Below are 16,897 nucleotides of genomic sequence, written 5' to 3'. Positions count from 1 at the left end.
TGTTGACCACAGATACGGACCTTGTGTCTTTGCCCGTTGCTCGTCTGGGTATCATGTAGGAACCCATTCTTGACATACACTCTTTGGGCCTGCTTATAACACATCCACCTGTTTGGATGATCAAATTGCATGGCAATAGTCATTATATTTGACAGAAATACTCGAAATTATGGACTTACAGAGTGATGGCTCAAAGAACTGGATCTTGATTACAAGGTTGTATGCGGGCCGTTGTATGCGGGCCAGAGGGTGTACAACCAGTCTCGTGAGCTCCATGGTGTACAGCACCCGATACCTGGACCGCTGGCTTGAGCGAACCGCCGGCTTCAACTGTAGTACTGTCTCTAGAAGAGACCTATCATATCCCACTGCATCAGTATACACTCTCTGGCCTGCATATAAACAAATCTACCTGCTTTGATATCGTTGTTGGGGACCATGGTCTTACAATGTAATATTGAAATAAGCAGTTTTTGATTATATGTGGGCCAAGTGGTGTAGCTGAGCTCTTCGCCTTGCGGTCTCTTGAGCTTTACAGGGCACTTGGTAGAAATGTACTCTGTAGTCAAGATAGGAGGAGTCTGCCTAGAGTTCTTTGTATCTAGTGCAGCGTTACACTGCTTTTCCTGTGATAAATAAGGTAGTTTACGTGGGTTACAAGGGTATTGTGCATCAATAATCAGGAACTCTAGAGTTCCCCCTTGCATTGCACATGGCATTGACACGCGAGTTGAAGAATGCACCATGAAACAACCATGTCAGATCCAAGAGAGACAGATCATGGAGGGTCTGGGCGGGCAACCGTTGGCGCAGAGCTTCGGCCAATCATAAGCTGCAGTCTCTCTCACCAGCCACCGACCCCGGCGACACGTGACTTTTGTGGAGTAGCCCAAGCCGCCCGATCGGCACTGAGGTCACTGATCTGCCTCCAGAATCAGGTGGCTGGACGAATCTACTGCCCGACTCTCTGCCGACAGAAGTTCTGGGCTTGACATCGGACACTTCACCATGATTCAGGCCCTGGTCTCTTTAAATAGCATGCGCTGGGTTTTCTGGCCCGACGTGATGACCGCCCTTTCAGATTTCGATGCTTTTGGTCGCTCGACCTGCACCTTCCTCGAGTGACCAGACGCCGACGCTGCTGCACCAGAGACGCTGAATATCCCAGCAACAACAACCGAAAGACCTCGACAAGCCTTCATATTCTTGTGTTTCTTTAGCCGTCGCAGCTTTCGCTTTTTATTCTTGACTGACGATTTGTACATACCTGTTTGACTCGTCCCTTTCACCTATTTCAGTCTTCCCTTCGCCATGAAATTTCGGCTCAATTGCTCGGCCGTTGGCCTTCTCTCATACCTGGGCGTGGCCGCGGCTCAAACATACACTGACTGCAATCCCCTGGAGCAGAGTAAGCGCCTTTGTCTCTTCCCAGTGCATAATACTAATGATATCCCAAAGGCTGTCCCGCAGATCCCGCACTGGGCGGCTCCGCCAACTACGATTTCACCAAGGGCGCTTCTGATGACTTTACTGAAGTCATGTCACCATCATACGGCGAGGATGGGGCGAGCTTTACCGTGTCAAAACAAGGCGATGCTCCCCTGATACAGTCCAATTGGTACATCATGTTCGGGCATGTTGAATTTGTGATTAAGGCTGCACCGGGAACGGGTATTGTCAGCAGCGCTGTCCTGCAGTCGGATGATTTGGACGAGATTGACTGGGAGTGGCTAGGGGGAAACAATCAATTTGTTCAGACGAATTACTTCGGAAAAGGCAACACTGCCACCTACAACCGCGCAGCTACCCATGCCAATTCAGGGAACCACGATACCTTTCACACGTACACTATCGATTGGACTTCATCCCATGTCGTCTGGCAGATAGACGGCCAAACCGTTCGCGTTCTTACCCCCGATTCTGCCGAAACCAACCAATACCCGCAAACACCTATGATGGTCAAAGTTGGAGTTTGGGCAGGTGGTGACCCCACCAACAATGAGGGCACGATCGGTGAGTTCTCCCTCCGCCACGCCTCTGTCGGGACGATTTAGAAGAATGGCGGTTACTGATATACTTTTAGACTGGGCGGGTGGCCAGACCGATTATACTGCCGGACCTTTCACCATGTACCTGAAGTCTATCAAAGTGACCGACTATTCGACCGGCAACTCTTATTCATACAGTGATAACAGCGGGTCATGGGATTCGATAGTGTCAGACGGTGGCAAGGTCAACGGCAACAGTGCTGCTCAGTCTATGACTGATGTTGGGACGGTGCCCTCAATAACCGCGACTGCCGACAGCGGACCAATTCCCTTCGAAGGAACGCACCGCGAAACTACAAGTTTTACGACGCCCAGCATCTATCCTTGGGTTCCCCGGCCAAGCAGCAACGATGACTCAGACTCCTCCCCGTCTACGGATTTGCCAGGAGACTGGCACTTTGCCGGCAGCGGAAAAGCCCAACCACCCAGCCGGTCCTCTATGAGTGAGCATTGCCCACACTTCCGTTTTGTCCCCTGGTCGAATTTCATGCTAAAGCGATGCCTTTTTACAACCCAGTATACGCGCCCGTCTACGTCTGCCTCGTATCACTTCTGGTCGGGTTTATACTCCCCCTCCGACCCTGAAAGCACGCAAGAAGCCCCTCAATGGGTGTTCCCTGAAACGAAGACGGCAGAGCTATCCGAAGCAGCGACCGACGATATCGAAAGAATCGCGGCCAAATCAGGACCAGGTCACAGCAGGGCACGGACTGTCAATGCCGCAAAACGCGTGTTTGACGTCCCTTGGGCACTCGGTGCATCATGTGCGCTTCTAGGTAGCTTACTAGCTTCTGCCTGAGCAGGCCAGTCTGCCACCGGCTGCGTCGAGCCCCGACCCCGCAGCCGCATTCAATTACGACTCTTATGAGATATGCGCCTAATGTGCACGGATGAACGACTTTTTTACGATTACGGCGCTGGCCAGCGATCGACTTCTGTTTCTCCTCCTTCCTAGACTTGGTCCCAATAATACGTGCCTAACCATCAATGTGGCAACGGTGCAGAACCCCGACGGGAACCCATCCGTTCGTCCTAGTTCACGAATACCTACTCCTCTGTACTATATCCATGTCCTTTTGAAACCATCTATAGATTTCCACTTATTCAGTCGTGTTACTCGGAGTTGTCTGATGTCGGATATGGGCGCTGATGTCTCTTGCCTGTTCAGCCGTCTACCTAATCATGCAGTCATGCTCTCCCTGGTGAGAACTCACAAATCCGTATGGCTAGAATCATCAATATCAAACCCATCATTACAGCTTCTTGACACCAAGGAGGGGCTTGCAGAAGTGGCTACCTCAGTAGACAAGACTAAGAGTTACCCCATCTTTGTCTTACAGTATTCAGACGGGGAATAGCGATGTGATGTTTTTGATCCTACCCTACTGTCAATGACCTCCTAAGGCTAGTCAAAATCCATCCATTTGCCTGCAAGTACGGAGTACAGATACGTATGCATGGCAACCCAGTGCAAATCTGGAGAAGGGCTGCGCCTCCTTAGAAGGAAATCCTATTATGCGGGGAAGGCCATAGCAAATCACCGCTCCGCATAGATGGTGTCGGAAGACGGCAGTTAAATATGCTCAATGCCCAAGAAGTGGGGTGCATATTATAGTCTCTAATCTTAATTGCCATCCGGGACTACCGGAGTAAACAGGCTGTATCTTAGGAGTCCCGTTAATCTCGAGTTGGAGATGGCCATGGGGTGACGTGAGATGAGCTTATGCATGGTCTAGTAGCTTGCTTACTTGAAGTTACTCCGCACCTTAGCAGATACATACTATGTATGTACCCCAGGCTCCAGCTCTCGGGCCTTGGGTCAGACCTAGACCGTAGGACCATACGTCTCCAGGCTACGCGTACAAGACGGGCCTAGCCCAAGCTGAGAAGAGCGCGGCCGGGGCACGGTCGAGACATCCCATGCGGGCTGCAGCTGCAGCTGCAGCGCAACGCGAATGCTACATTGATGTCCACTGCCGCGTCAAGTGACTTGCTTAGGTAGTATGCGGGACCTTGGCTGCAGGTCATACAAGCCCCGACTTCTGTGAATGAAATGAAGTATGTACGGTATGAGGTGGGATTGGATCTGTAAATGACAAGGAAAACTATCGGTATGTTGGTCCTGGTACAAGCTAATCGTACCGGTGAATTCTATCTCTCCGCTACATGTACTTTAGATATGCTTTCAGCTGCGGAGTTTTGAAATAAGATGGACATGGAAAATAATGGTGATGTTAATGGACAGGTTCGGATAGTGATGGGGTGTAAAGATTCTGGAAGGATGTCGGGGAGTCCGGTGGGTTGCTGCGCCCGTGCATGCATGCTGCTTATGATACTCGGGTAATTGTAAAGATGAAGCGCTGTCGAAATGTCACAGATGATACTTTGTTCAGTCAGAAGTTCTCAAGTCAGCGGAACTCAAACAGGGCTGTGGTCGTTGTGGTGTTTCTCAGCCCCCGGCTTGACAAAGCGACGTAGCCCTAAGTACGGCATGTTGGTCGGGCTTTCCGGACCCACGTAGAGGAACATATCGTACAGCCAGCCGCCGAATGTACATCCAAAAAAGGGCGCAACAGCAGGTACCTTTTGAGAGAGCGTATGTTAGTAGCGAGACTATGGAAGGGTGGTTTATTGGCCTACCCAAAAGTAATAGTTCCCTGCCTTCCACACCTCGGTTCCATACCCAAGCATATACGAGACCAATCTAGGCCCAAAGTCTCGAGCAAGATTAATGGCGTAGCCTGTCTCCCAGCCAAAGCAGGCACCAATGCCAAAGATCGTAAAGAACATGGCGAGAGGCATCAAAGGTCCGGCGGCCATGTTCCCGCTGTCGGTTAAGGCAAAGATCACAAACATCAGGATCGAACTGGCAACAAACTCGGAGAAGAACTGCCCTGTTCGTGTCATGAACTCTGCTGGGTAGGTACAGAATATACCCGCCGACGCCGTGTCAGAGTATCCGGGGACAGTCCTAATGTCTGGTCCTCCCTCGTATGCGTCGATGGCTGACTTGTAGTTTCCGTAGACAATGGCTGCAGCGCAAATGCCTCCGAGGATCTGAGAGACGGCGTATACGGGCCACTTGCGCCAGGGGAACTTGCGAAAGACGCACATTGCAAAGGTAACGGCAGGGTTTAGATGAGAGCCCGATATACCGCTAACATAGACGCCGAGCATGACTCCGAGACTATATGATAAAGCTGGTGTCAGACTTATAGTGAATGTAAATTCCAAACGGAAGAGACACTCACCCCCATCCCCACGATATAGACTGGTAGTCTCCTTTCTGGTTGTTGCTGAGGACGACCTGGGCGACTACTCCATTGCCGAACAGCACTAGTATCATGGTACCGAAGAACTCTGAGAAGGCCTCGCGGCAGGATGCTCTTATCCTTGTCCACAACGGCTTCGGATGAGCTTCAATTGTTGCGTGCTCTGCTTCGGTGGTCTCAGAAGCCGGCCTCACTCCGAGGACAGAGTCTCGCTTGTTGCTTGCTTTTAGAGAACCCTTCATATCCTCGGGGATGTTGATCCCGTCCACAACAGGCATGATGGCAGCGATTGGCGATAAGAAAAAGGTAGGGATAAAGATGAGATTGTCTGCCACGCACAGAGAGACTTATTACCTCAAGAGGTGCTGGACAACGAGTTCAAGTAGAAAGGAGAACGCGATGATTGTGCCTCGGGGTCTCAGTGCGAGGTGTGCGACATATCCTACATCTCCTGCATGGTGTCACCTCCTCTATAATAATACACTGAGGCGGCTTACGCTGGAAGCACTGGCTAGCTGTGAATACGCAAGAGGTCCTGGCAAAGCGCTCTGGCCATAGGGAGGGTGACGTCTCGGAAGGAAAAAGACAGAACTTGGTGAAGGAATCAAAGCGAGGCCAAGAAGACCAGAACAAGTAATTTCGAGAACTCTCAATGGCCAGAGCCGAGGGAGACGGGAGTCGGAATCGGAGGATGAGTGGAAATTGAGCCTGGAAGTTTGAAGGAGCAAGAGGGGGTTGCAAACAGACTGCAGGCCTTCCATTCACCGACCTCAGTCTACCAACTCTCTCCTCCCCCTTGACGCCTCTCCCACTTGCCTCCCCCAAGCCACCACCTTATTCTTGTATCCCTGCACTTATCTTGAAACCAAGACTTGCTCATTCACTTTCGTCGTATGCATTACCTTTCCTCCCGGGATATTACTCTGTGGAGACGTGCTTGACGACTGCCATTCCAAGGTTATTACGCTGAAGCACAAGCAAGCCATTCCTAGTCCGCAAGAAGCAGAAGGGCCGAAGGAGAGCTGGAGTCGTGTCACGCTTGCCTCTCGGACGTCGAATCGTAAGCCGGTGTTTGGTGCGCCAGCGCTGCTTGTGTGACTTCCAGACATTAGCTTTGCAAGGATAAAAGACGTTCCTCTTCGAGATGAGTAGTTTCCCTCACCTTCCGGTTTCACCATTGGCAATGCAACTGGTTTAGGATGGTATTTCTGACGTCTCCATCCAGGGTACAGCTGCTGTTCCTTCCCGCATATAGGGGACTAGGTACGCCTTTATCCGGACGCCCATACTTTTCTAGTAGAGTCCAGGGAACAATGCGGCTCTGTAACATCAATCGCCGTACTGTGGCCTCGTTTACGATGTTCTGGAATGTTTGGGTGGAGACTGGAGAACAGTAGCGCTGCATCGCTGGATCCATACGTCTCACTCATCATTCGCTCATCTCCGGCTGTCATGTGGAGTTGCGGAGGTGGGTAACGCTCAGGGTTGGAACTTGGCAGTCCTTTTCTCGACGTTGGAAGACGACTTTGGATGCCGCTGGATGCTTTGCTCATGTTTGCCGGGCACGAGTCTACCATACCCGAACCGGCCACTTTCACAGAGGTCTCATTGAAGTGCCTGGCCGATAACGGCCTTGGGCGGCAGAGACATCATTGAAGACAACATATTTGTGATCCGCATGGCCACCCCTGTATCGGTCCAACCAGATCGGCGACTGGAGTCTTCCCGACTCTTCCGACAGCTCAGATCGACAATTACCCCACATCCCACCACGAACGCAAGCCCAGCCTGCTGGGCCAGATAGGGTCACGAGGGTTATATCTGACACGGTATACATGGACATCTGACGTGGTGTACATGGACAACAAACAAGGGCCCGGAGATCCCGGAGTGGAGAGCGTAGGTTGAAGGAATGACTAGTATGAAATACATAGCCCACGCTGGCCGAGATTACAAGCGGTTTTCATGGAGCAGTGTCATTCCGCCTCCTCGGAAACGAGTCTTGTCCTCCAAGGCCGCTAGCATGGGTCAAGGTGAGATTCCTCTCTCGGCAGCTGCCCCTCTCCAGTTCGGGAGCATTTCCCCCGCAGACGATGGAAGCCAGACGGAAAAATTGTGTGAAACCACGCGTCCTACTCAGGGCTTGGTTGAACAGTTATTTAAACAAAGTTGAAGGCGCAGCGCTTTTCTCTCTGCCTTACTCGTGAAGATTGTACGCGCCTGCTCTTTCCCTCTCTTTCCAACGGCTGCTCACTTCAACCAATCAACAAAGCTGCGCTCAACTTATTCCCCGCGGCGAGCGTCACATTCTTCCTTGACTTTGAGGTCCAATGACTATGGATTCAACAGAGATCTTTGTCGGTTCTATCGACCAGGGGACCACCAGCACCAGGTTTCTAATCTTCAATCGTGAGGGAGAGCCCGTGGCATCGCATCAGGTCGAATTCCAGCAGATATATCCTCATCCGGGGTAAGGGACTCTCATTTTCCTTGCCTCATGGCAGCTGACCCATTGGACAGATGGCACGAGCACGACCCGCTTGAGCTTGTGTCTTCGGTGGAGGCATGCGTCGAAGAAGCTGTCCAACAATTCGAGGTCAATGGAAACGATCGGCAGTCCATCAAGGCCGTCGGTATCACCAATCAGCGAGAGACTACAGTTGTCTGGGATTACGAAACCGGAAAGCCACTTTACAATGCGATTGTCTGGACGGATACCCGCTCGCAAGCCGTTGTCGACGAGCTCAAAAAGAAGCCCGAGGCCTCACAACTGCAACAAATTTGTGGTCTACCACTTACGACCTACTCCTCCTCTTCCAAGCTTCTTTGGATGCTTACCAACGTCCGCACAGTCAGAGATGCGTACGAAAAGGGCACATTGGCGTTTGGAACCGTGGATTCCTGGCTGGTCTACCGATTGAACGGCGGAAGTAAAGCCAATGTCTTCGTCTCTGATTGTACGAATGCATCTCGCACAATGTTCATGAACCTCGAAACACTCGAATATGATAATTTCTTGTTAGATTTCTTCGGCATCAGAGGACGAGTACATCTGCCCAAAATTGTTCCCTCCTCCGATGTATCGGCCTACGGTGCACTCTCCACCGGCTGCCTTGCAGGTGTCCCCATAATGGGCTGCCTCGGAGATCAGTCTTCGGCTCTTGTAGGGCAGAAGGGCTTCTCCCCAGGCATGGCCAAGAACACGTACGGCACAGGATGTTTTCTGTTGTACAACGTCGGAGACAAGCCGGTTATCTCCAAGCACGGCCTTCTGGCGACTATAGCGTACAACTTCGACGGACGACCTGTGTATGCTCTTGAAGGGAGCATTGCAGTCGGCGGGTCTGGGATCAAGTTCCTGCAGAACAACCTGGAGTTCTTCAAAGAGTCCAAGGAAGTCAATGATTTAGCCCTAACCGTGGAAGATAATGGTGGTTGCGTCTTCGTCACCGCGTTCAGCGGGCTCTACGCCCCGTACTGGATTGACGACGCAAAGGGAACCATATGTAGGTCGCGTCATTCCTGAATGATACTCGTAGGTACTAATATGGATATAACAGTCGGAATTACCCAATACACACAGAAAGGTCACATCGCGCGAGCCACCCTAGAAGCAACCTGTTTCCAGACCAAGGCGATCCTGGACGCTATGGAGAAAGACAGCGGGCACGCCCTATCCGAGCTCGCCGTCGACGGGGGAATGAGCAATTCAGATCTCGCAATGCAGGTGCGAACTCCAATAGTCTCCTACACAGCCTCCTTCTACGGATACACTTAAGCTAACCAAGCCTTCTTCCTATCTCCATAGATCCAAGCCGACCTCATCTCCATCCCCGTCTACCGCCCCATGATGCGCGAAACCACCGCCCTGGGCGCCGCAATCGCCGCAGGCCTAGCCGTCGGCCTCTGGCGCAACTTCGCCGAGCTTCGTGATATCAACCGCGGCGGCGGCACCGTCTTCCGTCCCCAGATAAACATTGACAAGAGCCGCGAGCAGTTTGGTCTCTGGGAGAAAGCCGTCAATATGTGTAGGGGATGGCTAGGCGATAAGTCTCAGTCCAGCGAACAGCAGAATGGTCTGAAAGAAAAGACGACTCAGACGGTTGGTCTGAGTAAAGGTGGCAGCGGCGTTGTGGATGCGGCTTCTACTACTGCGACCAGCATGAACATCCTATCATCGCCACCCCCGCCGAAGCTAAACGGGGAACTGGTGCTGTCCAAGGCTGCGCCGTGGATCAATATCTCGGGCGATTTAGGTGATGCGGATGACCAGGATTTGTTCCTGGAGTTGAGGAAGTTGGAGATTCTGCAGCGGTTGAAGAGGATGGGGAAGGTCAAGGTTACGTATCTTTGAAATCGAGTTTCGAGTTAGGGTTATTGTCGGACCTACTCCGTAGGCTTTGTATATATATCATCTTGTCTGTCTTCGCGGTTTCGCGTTACTTTGAGCTATAAATAGAATGAATGCCTGCTCAAGTTACAAGAAGTTTCAGCATGGACTTCAAGTATATGTAACTGCCGCGTCGCACCTTCCTTGCATGGACAAAAATACATAAAGAACTGTACTATATACATCTTTCAAGCAATCAACCAACCACATCCAGACACTTATGAAACAACTACCTTCTCATGCTCCGCACCCTCTCCATCCCTCACAAAAACACAATTCAACTCCGAAGCCGGCGTAAGCGTAACCTCAAACCTCAGCCTCGGGTCCTCAACAACACTCTTCCCGATCTCCGGCACAGCCCGAACAGACTCGAAAGCCTGCAAGATCCTCACAACCGTATATCCCATCTCAATCATCGCAAACTGCTGCCCAATGCAGATCCTTGGACCGCCGTTAAACGGGATAAACTGCCACGGTTTCGGCTGCCACCCGGAGACCCAGCGCTCTGGTTTCCACTGCGCCGGGTCGAAGTAGTTCGGTGCAGAGGGGGGGTCGTAGTTTTCCGGGCTGCGCTGCATGATCATTGTAGAGTAGACGATGCGGGAGCCGGCTTTGACGGCGACGGGGGAGAGGCCGTCCGGTCCGCCACCGCGAGGGAGAGTTGTGTCCTTCAAGGAGAAGCGGACGTTGAATGGGACGACTGGGTAGAGGCGCATTGATTCGTTGAGGACGGCGTTAAGGTACTTCATTTCCTTGAGGTCTGCGTAAGAGGGCTTTTGAGCGGAGGCGCCGACGCCTAGGCGAGAGGCGATCTCTTCGCGGAGTTTAGCTGTGATTTCAGGGTTGCGGGCTAGTTCGAAGAGGCAGAAGGAGAGGGTTGCGGCTGTTGTGTCGCGGCCAGCGAGGAGCACGGCGACCAGTTGATCGCGGAGGATGCGGCGGTCTTTGGTGAAGCGCGCAAGCGCGTGGAGGAAGGTGTCGCTCTTGGAGTGCTTCTGATCTAACTCGGCGGGCGACATGGCGATGACGCGGTCGATGTAGGGTTTTATGAAGTCGTCCATGACTTTGAGTTGGCGACGGAACTCCGTGCGTGAGAGCATGAACTTGAATACACTTTTCAGGAATCAGCATCGCCATTTGTGACCGAAAGGTAAGCGAACATACCCCAGCCGGAAAAATTGTGCCTGACGGCGCTGCACATAGCGGAAAGCCTCTGCGAATTCTGTTTCCGGGTTCTGCAAGCTGTCTGTTCCATCGCCGAGGAGGTAGTTGGTGGCAGCGTCCAAGGTGTAGCGGAAAAATAGAGAGGTGACATCGACAACCTTGTTTCCATTCTCCCCAGCCAGTAGAGGAATCAGATGTTGAACGTGTTTCTCGAATATCTCCGTATCCACAAGGCGATCTCGTACGAACATAGGCCGAATAAGGTGCCGCGAGGCAGACCACTGCTCGCCATCGGTCACGAAGATGCTGTCTCCCAGGAACTCGCGCCAATCGCGGTGAAACGATTCGCCCTTGCCATAATCGGAGAACTGGCCAGTGAGTATAGCTTTGATGTTCTCCGGGTCTCGAGTAAGTATGATCCGGGAGGAAACCCCAGCATCCAGCTCCGCTGTTTTGTTTTCATCCGCCAGAGGCGCCCCTTTGGCGGTTCTCATCGATCTCATCCAGAATTCGAGGTCCCGATCCGTCCTATTAGCTTGCATGGACTTGTAGATGAAGTCCATAGCTGGGGGCATTTGTGGGTTAGTTTTATAATTCCCAGTTATTTGTATAGACCATACGAACCATAGGGAAGACGGAACTGGATCTTAGGAGCCCTGGCACCCAGGCGCGAAAGTTGCCATTGCACCTGGATCTTTCGCACCAGACAAGCGAAGAAGAATGCTCCAAGCACATATAGGACTGCCTGTCCCGGCGTTGTCCTGCTCACGAGCTCTTCAATCATACTGGATGCGGCGAGCGTGACAGATCAAGGAAAGCTATGCGCTTCGAAGGTAGACAGGTTTCCTGGCGCTCGAACGGCGGAGATGGGCGGAATATGTAGGCAACCAACTTCTGGAAGTAAAAGGTTCCATGGCTCCACTGAGTTAAGAGCACTGACCACGAAGAATATGGAGAGCGACCATTCAGCGTGGGGAGAATGAGAAATTATTCATGAGCACATGTCTGAGGAATCGAGGATAGACCAGCTCCATACCCCATTCGGATGTGCTTGCGAACCCCGCGTTGACTTGGCGGCTGGCGGGTGGGCATTCGGCCGTGCCCGAGGCATCGTGATGACATCGCTAAGCGAGCTGTTTGTCGCTGATGAAAGGCTGGTGATGAAGGATATGGTTCGATGTCTTCGGGCTGCGGGGAAGTGTGAGAAGAAAGATGGCCAAGACTGAAGCATGCAGGCCACAGCACGTAGTCACGTGATGGCTCTTTACTTTCACATGCTTTACAGTACCCTACGGCTTGGAATTGGTTGCGCATGGCTTGAGTTTGATCACTATAGCAGCTACCTAAGGGAAAAACCAGCAGACAAGCCTTACTTCATGATGCATCCATCCACAAGAGCGTCTTCAGTGATAACAGGGCAACCGGACAGCGGTCCATCTGATTCGCGCGCATCGAGTTCTTGACAGATTGCTGTGTCCTCTAGAACGGTTCTTAGACTCGAATGTGCATGCCCTTCCATTTCCAATTCCCCCCGGTCCTGTGCTAAATCCAGCATATTCTCTTCTTGTTTATTCTTTTCTTCCTGCTTCTTCGTCTTTTCGTGCTTCTTCGCCTCTTCCTCCCTCTTTGCCTGTTCTCTAGCTTCCCGAATTTGTTCCATCTTGAGTTCATACTCCTCCCTAGCGATCTTTGCCCACGCGGCCAACCGGTCTGGATTCAGTAGACACCAAATAACCACATCTCGAGCAGCATAAGCATCCTCAAGGCAATTGTGCCCCTTTTTGCCTCCGGTTTGGATATCTCTACCTAGGAAGATCTTTGCAACCTTCTTCAGAGCCCAGATTCGTCTGATTGGCGCATTCGGTTCCGGGTTGAAGACTGGTTCGGCGGACAAAATTGCAGAGTCGACAACTGTTGGGTGTATTATGCGTAGCACCTTGAGGTCGTTGTCAAGGCTATGGCCAACGAGTACGGTGTCCGCATCTGCATAGCGCCACAATGCATGTTGAGCTGCTTGCCATCCGAACAGTGCCTGCCCAGATCGTACAGCAGCACTCATTGCGGCCGATGTAACACCGCTGACGCGAGTTCTCCAGTCAATGACTCTTTTTGTAGGTTGAACGTAGTTGTTGATGAGAACCTCCCCGGTAAAAAAGTCGACGGCACTTAGAAAGGCCAGTTGATCTTGATGTCCTTCGACTCCAACCATCTCACAATCAAGTGCTATGGCTTTTCTGATCCCATATGGTTTTGTGTCAAGGAACTTCGGCGTGTGGATGAATAAGATAGGCTCACAAGGCCTTTTGGACGATTTGCCACTTTTGGTTTTGTCTTCACTGGACTTTTTTTGAGGCGGTTGACCATGGCTCTGCGCCTTGCCGTCTGGAGTCTTCTCATCGACAATATTGATTTGACGAGGTGTACTGGCCTTATTGGCTTCGTTGGACGGTGTACCCTTCTCAAGCTGCCCGTGGTCGCGTAGCTGCTCTTCCTGAGCGTTGCTATTATCAGCAATACTGATCAGATCAGAATGACTATTCTCGCTAACCTTCTCAGGCTGTTTGTCCCTGTTCGACTGGTTCTGGCCGAGTAACACCTCTTCCCCAAACCTCCCACCAACCCCGTTCGTCTCGCCAGGAGCCTTTGTATCCTTCTCCAACTGCTTCTTGCTCGGCCTTGGTTTCTTCTCAGGCGGTTCAACAGTCATCCTGTACCTCTGAACCTGAAGGCGAGCAGCACTGTGACAACTAGCCAAGAGCCTTTCCGAAACCAGGAACATTTGCTCATCAGAAAGAACGATAAACTCGGGGCCATGCGTAGAACGACCCAGTCGAAGGTCCCGATCAATCGCCAATGGTACTAAATGCGCCTGTCGGGTTTGAGTATTGAGCCGGGGCTCAGCCACTGTTTCGCTTTTGCTTTCGGCGGAGGCACTCGGTTTGCCGGGCTTAGATCGATCATGACGTTCAGGGGCGCCAGGGCGATGGCCTACCGCAAGCTGATGTTCGGCGAGTGCCTCAGCGCTCTTGAATCTGTTTTTCCCGCACGCCAAACATTTGAAAATCGCTGGCGCGGGCCCTGGCAATGTGGGACGCTGAGTGGGCTCCATTTGTACTGGAATGATATATGAGTGAGTAGGTAGTAAGCATAAGAGAGCCTGCGAAGAATTGCTTGATCCGATGCGACACTTGACATGGGCAGGTGAGTGGCCAAGGGAGGGGAAGGAGAGTACAAAGAGGGTAGAGGTCAGATCTGGGTTGGCTGGAACAAGCACCTTCCTGCATTGTTCTGAGACAGGTACCAAGTGAATGCATTGGTGAATCCACAAACCTGACAACTTGTGAGTAGGTTGTTTTCTGCCCCAGGCAAGGAAATATTGAACATGAAAAGAGATTATATTCAAGAGAAACAAAGCTCAGGATCACTATCTCGGCATCCAGCTGTCCAACAACACCCGGTATGCTTATATTACATGAGTAGCTTAGGGCCGTGGTACTTGCGCTTCTCGAGCTCCATTGACTTGGCGTTGGTACCCGTCCGCTCCGGAAAGCCTTCAAACGACACTGCATACGTGGCAACAGTGTGGGCAACCAGCTGCAAGGCAGTGAATGGTTAGATTTGGTTTGATTACTGAGAAGATTATGACATACCTTGCTATTAATCTCCCAAGCAGTCGCGTTGACGTTGCCAAGGTCATCACACAACTGGTGGTAGCATGGATCATACCAGTTTCCTGCAATTCCCCCGAACATCTCCTGCTCGTCGGCAGTTTTCACGCCTTCTGCACCAGTAGCGATGCCACCGCCAGGGATGCCGTTTCGAATGAAACCATCGTAGTCGCTCCTCCCATCGAACGGAATATAGGTGAAGTTGAGTCCATGATCAATGTAAAATTCGGCGTAGAGATCACGCAGCTCTTCGGATCCAACGGGATTGACCGCGTTCGTAGCATTGTAGACTTGGTAGGCAAAGTTGGGCGACGCCAGCATGTCATAATCCATGAAAAGGCGGATCTTTAGGTTTTCCTCTTCGCTAAGAACAGAAACGTAGTAGTCGGAGCCCAGCAAACCCTCTTCCTCCGCTGCCCACCATGCGAAGCGTACGCAGTTGTTCACGTCATATTTACTCAGTTGAGTCGCAACTTCAAGGAGAGTCAGGGTCCCAGAACCGTCGTCGTTAATGCCAGGTCCTTCCGCGACGCTATCACTGTGGCCTCCGAGCATTACACAGTTGTCAGGGTCTCCTCCCTTTGTCTGCGCGATAATGTTGGTGGTATTGATTGTGTCAACTGTTGCATCGATATAAGCAATCGAATCGACCTTCTTGCCCTCCTTAAGCTCCTTCACGTAGGGCGCGGCGTCCGTATCAGATATACCAAACGTAGCAACGTGGTTCGGCGAAGGGGTTCCCAGCGTCCCGCTGACCTCCCCGTGCTCGTTATTGTAAACCACTGCGGCAACTGCACCCGCTTTCCCGGCCAGTTCTGATTTGGTGCCGAAAGGACAAGTACCGCGTTGGATTAAGGCAATTGCACCAGCAAGCTCAGCAGGGTAATCAGCCGCCTCACATCCCAGATTATCCACGAGGACCAGTGGGCCGTAGACAGGTTCCTTGTTCTTGGTTGGGGGCGTTAGTCCCATGGGGCGGGCTGATGCTGGCACCTCATGTCCAAGGACGAGGCGGGATTCGAAAACATTGCCCGAAACAGCAGGGAAGGACTGGTTTGTAACGTCGTAGTAGTCGCCCAGCTCTACAATAGTAGAGTAGATATAGTCCAAAGTTCCCAGATGACCTAATTATCGTATATGAGTACTCGTAATTGTACAGCGCGGCGCTCTGACGTACCCTTGCTGCCAATCACACGAGTCGGATGGTTGTATTCATCTATTCCGCGTTCGGCCAGGCTAAACAAAACTTTGGCCCTATCGAGAAGGTTGCTCACATGGATCTGGCCTTGCAGCTCTTCAGAGCTCACGAGGAGTTTCTGCGCATCGCCGAGAGGCTGTTGTTCGAAGGTCTCAGGGAGGGGAATTCCAAGGGCGGAGATGCCGCCGATCAGCCCCAGAGAGACTGCCGCTGACCTCATTGGGCCGACTGCCGCGATCTAACAATAAGAATAAGGATGCGCAATAAGAATAGAGCAGATATGGATAGTTTTCGAGGACCCTGGGAGAATGAGGAGAAGAACGAGGTTATTGGATGGAACTGAGGGCTGGGAAGCTTGACCGGTGGATGGTGTTCGCGTGACGCACTGACGCAGGGGTCCAATGCTTGGCGCCGGCTTATCGGGACTGAGGCTGTAGGGACGGGATACCCAGGGGAAGGCTCAGGAGGATAAAGATAATTGTGATATTGATATGGATAAGAAGTGGAATAAAGGATATGTTTCTTGAGGTGATGGATTGAAGGAGGCTAAGTCACTGATATCAGGGGCACTCAGAACCAGCCTCCTTCCTTCTGCTTTCAAAAGGCGTGATGCTGACCCAGCTGGCCTGTTTTCATGTCAAGGGGTACCACGCTCGGAGAGGTTCACCGAACCTCCGAGCAAGGCTCAGAAACGCTATTTGCCAGTACTTTCCGCCTTTCTTTACTACTGCCACAACTGCCACGCAGATTTCTGAGCCTTGATCCATACTAAACTCCTTTATAAAGTCTTTTATAGGTGTATCTTGCCCGTCGCAAAGGGGGGACCCCTAGCTCGCCCCCTCGCTCCTCAATCCCCTTCGGGGACATCGGGGGGACCCCCCCCTTTTTGCTCGAGGGCGCCTTTTCTCATTCTCTGCTTGGGTATAGGGGCTTACTTGGGTTGGGGGGCTAACTAGACTTAGGGTGGAAGTAAAATAAGTGTAAAGTGGAAGTATTACGGGTAGCGTTTCTGAGCCTCGCTCGGAACCCGCTGAACCTCTCCGAACAGGGACCCCCATGTCAAGTTTCAAACTCCATACATACCCTGTAACAAGATAGTGTACTGGAGTAACCCATGTGCTCTGTAATCTATATCTATATAAGTGTTCTTTATATCT

The 16,897-nt window shown here is 51.8% G+C and overlaps 6 protein-coding genes across 6 annotated transcripts; 2 read left to right on the top strand and 4 right to left on the bottom strand.

Annotated features, from left to right (window-relative positions):
* Window positions 1-1,311: 1,311 nt before the first annotated feature.
* Window positions 1,312-2,847, top strand: DSM5745_01083 (glycoside hydrolase family 16 protein; the record flags this gene model as incomplete). The annotated part of the gene is made up of 3 exons (XM_026743099.1): window positions 1,312-1,408; window positions 1,459-2,013; window positions 2,084-2,847. 3 exons carry the CDS (start codon window positions 1,312-1,314, stop codon window positions 2,845-2,847), a joined length of 1,416 nt encoding a protein of 471 aa, XP_026608944.1.
* Window positions 2,848-4,466: 1,619 nt separating this feature from the next.
* On the bottom strand, window positions 4,467-5,598 carry DSM5745_01082 (MIP/aquaporin family protein; the record flags this gene model as incomplete). The annotated part of the gene is made up of 3 exons (XM_026743098.1): window positions 4,467-4,631; window positions 4,689-5,235; window positions 5,300-5,598. The coding sequence occupies 3 exons, from the start codon at window positions 5,596-5,598 to the stop codon at window positions 4,467-4,469; spliced, it is 1,011 nt and encodes a 336-aa protein (XP_026608943.1).
* A 2,058-nt stretch (window positions 5,599-7,656) lies between these two features.
* Window positions 7,657-9,674, top strand: DSM5745_01081 (glycerol kinase; the record flags this gene model as incomplete). The annotated part of the gene is made up of 4 exons (XM_026743097.1): window positions 7,657-7,790; window positions 7,841-8,826; window positions 8,881-9,047; window positions 9,129-9,674. 4 exons carry the CDS (start codon window positions 7,657-7,659, stop codon window positions 9,672-9,674), a joined length of 1,833 nt encoding a protein of 610 aa, XP_026608942.1.
* Window positions 9,675-9,928: 254 nt separating this feature from the next.
* DSM5745_01080 (cytochrome P450) lies at window positions 9,929-11,449 on the bottom strand (the record flags this gene model as incomplete). The annotated part of the gene is made up of 2 exons (XM_026743096.1): window positions 9,929-10,823; window positions 10,875-11,449. 2 exons carry the CDS (start codon window positions 11,447-11,449, stop codon window positions 9,929-9,931), a joined length of 1,470 nt encoding a protein of 489 aa, XP_026608941.1.
* A 794-nt stretch (window positions 11,450-12,243) lies between these two features.
* On the bottom strand, window positions 12,244-13,983 carry DSM5745_01079 (uncharacterized protein; the record flags this gene model as incomplete). Its single annotated transcript, XM_026743095.1, has 1 exon — window positions 12,244-13,983. The coding sequence occupies one exon, from the start codon at window positions 13,981-13,983 to the stop codon at window positions 12,244-12,246; it is 1,740 nt and encodes a 579-aa protein (XP_026608940.1).
* Window positions 13,984-14,342: 359 nt separating this feature from the next.
* Window positions 14,343-15,960, bottom strand: DSM5745_01078 (Peptide hydrolase; the record flags this gene model as incomplete). The annotated part of the gene is made up of 3 exons (XM_026743094.1): window positions 14,343-14,468; window positions 14,525-15,666; window positions 15,720-15,960. 3 exons carry the CDS (start codon window positions 15,958-15,960, stop codon window positions 14,343-14,345), a joined length of 1,509 nt encoding a protein of 502 aa, XP_026608939.1.
* Between the last annotated feature and the right edge of the window lie 937 nt (window positions 15,961-16,897).

This window comes from Aspergillus mulundensis (genome assembly GCF_003369625.1).
Source record: "Aspergillus mulundensis strain DSM 5745 chromosome Unknown scaffold_0, whole genome shotgun sequence".
NCBI lineage: Eukaryota > Fungi > Ascomycota > Eurotiomycetes > Eurotiales > Aspergillaceae > Aspergillus > Aspergillus mulundensis.
This window is presented reverse-complemented; position numbering and strand designations above follow the sequence as displayed.